The sequence below is a fragment of the Silene latifolia genome, chromosome Y (assembly GCF_048544455.1).
Source record: "Silene latifolia isolate original U9 population chromosome Y, ASM4854445v1, whole genome shotgun sequence".
Classification (NCBI taxonomy): domain Eukaryota; kingdom Viridiplantae; phylum Streptophyta; class Magnoliopsida; order Caryophyllales; family Caryophyllaceae; genus Silene; species Silene latifolia.
The window spans coordinates 130,820,039-130,825,672 of NC_133538.1; the positions used below are offsets into that span (position 1 = coordinate 130,820,039).

General features: G+C 43.9%; 1 protein-coding gene across 1 annotated transcript; it reads left to right on the plus strand.

Annotated features, from left to right (window-relative positions):
* The first annotated feature begins 396 nt into the window (after positions 1 to 396).
* Positions 397 to 4,543, plus strand: LOC141628922 (uncharacterized). Its single transcript, XM_074442005.1, has 5 exons — positions 397 to 768; positions 894 to 1,178; positions 1,476 to 2,882; positions 3,462 to 3,680; positions 4,412 to 4,543. The coding sequence occupies exons 1-5, from the start codon at positions 397 to 399 to the stop codon at positions 4,541 to 4,543; spliced, it is 2,415 nt and encodes an 804-aa protein (XP_074298106.1).
* The last annotated feature ends 1,091 nt before the right edge of the window (positions 4,544 to 5,634 follow it).

Genomic DNA, 5,634 nt, shown 5'->3' on the forward strand with positions numbered 1-5,634 from the left:
TGTCTACGCAAGCCCGAACCCTTCGAATAGACGGGAACTTTGGACCAAGTTGGAGAGATTTGCTAAATCAAATAATCGTCCGTGGCTTCTAGCTGGGGACTTTAATGAAACAAGGTCGTTGAATGAAAGGCACGGAGGTGATCGAAACATGGCTAGAAGGTGCGAGAAATTAACGATTGGATTGAGAATTGTGAACTTATTGAGCTTGCCTTTACGGGTCCACCTCACACATGGGCTCGAGGAAATTCAGTTGATACGAGACAGAGCGCCAGGCTTGACAGAGCCCTATGCAACTCGGAGTGGGGGACCTTATTTGAAGACGCGATGGTTAAACATCTCCCGGCTTTTCAATCGGACCATTGCCCGCTAATGATCTCCCCCAATGGGTTCGCCCCAATGGCCGCTGTTAACAAACCTTTCCGATTCCAAGCTTGCTGGATGTCTCATGAAAAATTTAAAGAATTCGTGGAGGAAAATTGGCCAAACGAAGGAGTATTCCCTACTCGGCTTGAGGAATTATCGACGAAATTGCAGGATTGGAATAAGCAAGTCTTTGGTAATATATTCCGACAAAAGCGTGAACTTAAAGCGCGTATTGAAGGATGCCAAAGGGAATTGTCGAAGCAGCGAATTCGCTATCTTATCAAATTAGAAGCTCGACTTAGACGGGAATTAGACGAAGTCCTTGACAGAGAAGAAGCTCTTTGGTACAAAAAATCCCGTATGGAGTTCATCAAAGATGGCGATCGAAATACATCTTATTTCCACGTAAGCACATTAGTTCGCAGATGGAGGAACCGAATATCATCTCTGAAAAATAGTGATGGTGTGTGGGTCGATGAACCATCTCGAAAATAATTGTTGATTTTTATCGTTGGCTGTATACTGAGGAGCAACCAGAAGATTTTGAAGATAAATTGCCTTGGAATTTATTTCAAGACTTCTCTAGCAAGGACTGGGTGTGGCTAACGAAACCGTTTTCTATTGCGGAAATTGAAAAAGCTATTAATAATATGGGAGCGTTGAAAGCGCCGGGGCCGGATGGATATCAAGCATTATTTTATCGGAAAAATTGGGATACTGTTGCTGACTCTCTTTGTTTGATGGTAATTAAAGCGTTAGAGGGTAAAGGAATACCGGAGGGGCTCAACGATACACACTTGGTCCTTATTCCCAAGGTAACTATCCCGGAGACAATATCATAATTTAGGCCTATCAGCTTGTGTAACGTGGCCTATAAAATAATCAGTAAGACACTTGCTAATCGTATAAAACGGGTGCTACCACACTTAATATCAGAAACTCAAAGTGGGTTTCTGTCGGGTAGACAAATCACGGATAATATTGTAGTCTTTCAAGAAGTTATTCATTCTATGAGGAAGCGAAAAGGTAAACAAGGATTTATGGCCTTAAAAATCGACTTAGAAAAGGCCTATGATAGGCTCCGTTGGTCATTCATTCATGACACTTTGAAGGACATGGGTTTTCCAGTTTTACTAGTTGATGTAGTCATGGAGTGCGTCACTACTACGAGAATGCAAATTCTCTGGAATGGAGAACCGACTGAGCAATTTACTCCTTCACGGGGTGTAAGACAAGGTGATCCTCTATCTTCGTACTTATTTGTTATGTGCTTGGAAAAGCTACAACAGGCTATCGATCTCGAGGTGCGTAATAAAAATTGGAGACCCATCACCATTGGTCGAAATGGACCTAGAGTTACCAATTTATTCTTCGCAGACGATATGGTTTTATTTGGGGAAGCGAATGGGGAGCAGGCCCTAGTTATGAAATATGTCCTCGATAATTTCTGTGAGGCTTTAGGAGAAAAAATTAGTGTCACAAAATCAAGAGTCTTCTTTTCAAGTAATACGGATGAAGGAACTAGACACAAGGCCAGCTCGGCATTCCGTTTTGAAGAAACGGAGGATCTAGGCACCTATCTTGGTATGCCCACCATCAATGGCCGAGTCACGCGCCATACTTTCGAGCATCTGGAGGATAAAATTAATACCAGGTTGGCAGGGTGGTCTACGAAGAAACTTTCGTTAGCAGGACGAGAGACATTGGTTAAATCAACCCTCTTAACTATGGCTAATTATAGTATGCAGACGGCTAAAATTCCACGGACGATATGTGACTCCATCGACAGGAAGGCGCGTCGTTTCCTTTGGGGAGGAGATGAGACTAAGAAATCCATACATCTAATTAATTGGGAAACCGTACAGCAACCGAAGTCCCACGGAGGGTTGGGTATCGTTTCAGCGAGACAAGCAAATGCAGCTTTTCTTACAAAACTTGGGTGGAGAGTTTTAGCTGAGCCTCAAAGTTTATGGTCAAGAGTTCTCCAGGCTAAGTATTGTAACAACAGGTGTGACATAGATATTTTTCAACCGAAGAGTAACATGTCAAATGTATGGGCTGGGATATCGTCACAATCTAAAACCATAGTGAGGGGCACAGCTACGGCTGTCGGCAATGGAAGAAGGACTCTTTTTTGGGATCATGCTTGGGTCGATGGGGTCTGTTTGTCAGATAATGTTCTAGCCCCTATTCCAGAAAATATTCTAGGGGCAATAGTTAGTGAGATGTGGTGCGAATTTAATGGTTGGAAATGGGACCTGTTTGCCGATTACTTGCCACAAGACTTGCTTCTCAAAATCGCGTCAATCTCCCTTGTTAACGATCCGAGCTTGGATGATTCTTTATATTGGCAGGGCTCCTCGTCGGGTAAGTTCACTATTAAATTTGCTTTAGGTTATTTGAAGGGGATCGATTATGACCAACTTCCTGAGCCACCAGTATGGCGTACAATATGGCGCCTGCCAGTTCAACAAAGGGCTCGGGTTTTTCTGTGGTTAGCGGCGCATGGCAGGCTTATGGTTAATGTCAATCGAGTTAGAAGAAATATGGGAGACGGCCCGTTGTGTCCTAGTTGTCACGCCTCATAGGAAACAGTAGAACATTTGCTTCGATCTTGCTATGTCTCGAAACAAGTATGGCAACTAGTCGGGATTGATCCATCCAATAATTTCTTCTTTGACACCCGTTTTTTGACTTGGCTCACGCAAAACGCTAGCAATGATATTGAATCATCCATCGAAGACTGGCCTATGTATTTTGCTCTCACATGCTGGTGGATATGGAAATGGAGGAACAATATTGTTTTTGGGAGGGACTCTGAAAACCCTCTAGACCCACGGGACTTCTTGTACCAACAATTCCATACTACAAAGCAAGCCTTAGATCATCACAGCATTTTCGTGCCTATTCCACGCAATCCAAGAACGGAAATATTTATCCGGTGGTCACCTCCTCCTCACGGGTGGACACTTTTAAATACTGACGGAGCCTCTAAATGTAACCCCGGGCCAGCAGGAGGTGTAGGTATCTTTCGCGATGAAACGGGTAATTTTATTACAGCTTACTTCTTTTCTTGTGGGCATTGCACTTCAATGAAGGCGGAATTATTAGCCTTACTAGCGGGTCTAGAAAGAGCTAAATCCCTCAATATTCCAAAGCTCCTCATCAATATGGACAATTCTCCATACGTCAACCTCATAAATGAAGACCAGCTGGTTAGTAATGGGTTGAAATTCATCGTTAAACGCTGTCAGGAGCTCATACGAGGAGGGCAATGGAGAGTTAAGCTGGAGCACACATTCAGAGAGGCAAACAAAGTAATTGATTTCTTGGCCAACAAAGGAGTTAACGCTAGTACTTTAGTTACGCACTTAGATATTCCTTTTAATGAACTCCGTCCTATCCTTAGGGAGGACGTCTTTGGAGTCACAACTCCGCGTGTAATAGCTAGTAGTTAGTATCGGGACTACGCCCCTCTTACGCACCAAAAAAAAAAAAGACTATTACTCTCTTCTAAATTTTGTGCGGCTCAAATAATGTTGTGTAGGGTCTGCTTCCCTCTTTTTACAAAAGGCGTTTAAATACTAGGGGTATAAAACTCATTAAAAGACAAAAATGCCCCAACATAAACTATACAAGGAGAGTAGAGCTAAAGGACATCCTAGTCATTACAAACAAGATTAATCCAACAGTCATACAGCTAAAAGGCAAACAAAAGGAGTGACGACATCCGACGAGAACGATGGAGGCTGTTGAGCAAGTGCGGTGGCTATTGTTGGTTGTGAATCAACTAGGCTCTCGATTCCGAGTTCAAAATTGATGAAGCTTTTATAATGGCTCGAGCTATGGCGGTGGGGTCTGCTGCGTGTTATCGTGGACAGAGAAGGAGGGAACCATGGTGGTCCGTTGGTGACATATACTCGGCGTTTCTAGGTTGTATGCGAGCAGGTGGTTGGAATTACGGAGTCGGGTTCAATGTTGCCAGCTCCGGGCAGCCCTGGTGGTCGAATTATTGGTCAGTTTGATGACTGAAATGGGGACGGTGTAGGTGATTGACACGGCTGTTACGTCGAAGGACGGTGCTACTGCTACCAAATGTCGGATTTTCATGGTGGATATCGAGGTGAGGTGGGCTATGGTGATTGAAGATTTGGTGAATGGTGATGATGTAGAAGTATGAATATGATGATGATAGAATGGTGATGATTGGCGATGAACTTGGCATTTGGCGGATGTAAGTTGAGATCAGACTTTCAGAAATGCAAATTGAAGAACTTCCAGGGGTCTCTGACTCTGACGAATTCATGGTCAACATTTTGTTGGAGAAATATGCAGCAACAATGAAAAAAGCGAAAAGACAGAAGAGATATGACCCGAATCGTAGTGCCGTGGTAACGGAGCCACTGCCTTGAAAACTATATTCCGGTACGACCGTGGTGGCGATCAGCTAGTGCCGGTAGTTCCCCAAGGATAACACTACGATCTCCACTCGATAACGCCCACTCGAATCGTGAGACTTGGGCGAAATAATAATCTTTACCTTAAATTATAAGTAGAGAAGAGGAGAAAGAAGAGGGGAGAGTATTGTTGTGTGTGTTCTGGAGAGAAGCGTGTTGATCTATTTATAGCGAAAATAGATCAACAGTGGAGCCAAAAACTGCTCCACAAACGCAGCAGTCAAACGTGATTAGTGGAGCATTAACAGCTCTTTAATCGCTCCACTAACAGCCTTAATTGACTGACTGTTACAAATTCCAGTACACTGAATGTGGACAGCCCACTACACACAAGCCCAAAAAAAAAAGATTAAAGGGGGCCTTTGGCCCGCACGCAGTGCTCTACCCAAACCCAAACCCGAGCCCGAGCTCGAGCGGGCCGGGCGGCGTGTGCATAGCGTGTGTGTTTGGACCCAAACCCACAGGCCCAATACTCCCAACAAAAGCCTCCTTGGTCCACACAATTGGCTAGTGAAAGACAAAAGCCAATATAAACACATGGAAACCAAACTAATCCACCGATGTGGGATACCAAATGAAAAGTTGGAGAAAGCAACTTGGCTTTTGCAGCCATCATTTCCAACAATCCCCCACAGATGGCGAGGAAAAGCAAAGAGAAGAAATTCCTGGGTAAAGGAAGGATTGGATACTTAGGTATCAATATCTTACGATTTGAATTGACACTTTAGTGAAATGAGGAAACAACTTACTTACAGCGAGAGAATATCTTGCGATTTGAATTCCTAGCTGAGCTTCGGTCGATACCCCCCACAAC

Bases quoted from the DNA above. Each gene is read 5' to 3' on its own strand.
- LOC141628922 (XM_074442005.1), top strand. From the start codon at position 397: ATGGCCGCTGTTAACAAACCTTTCCGATTCCAAGCTTGCTGGATGTCT. The intron at 769-893 runs GTAAGCACATTA...TATACTGAGGAG, and splicing joins GAAATACATCTTATTTCCAC to CAACCAGAAGATTTTGAAGA. The intron at 3,681-4,411 runs GTAATTGATTTC...GGGACGGTGTAG, and splicing joins CATTCAGAGAGGCAAACAAA to GTGATTGACACGGCTGTTAC.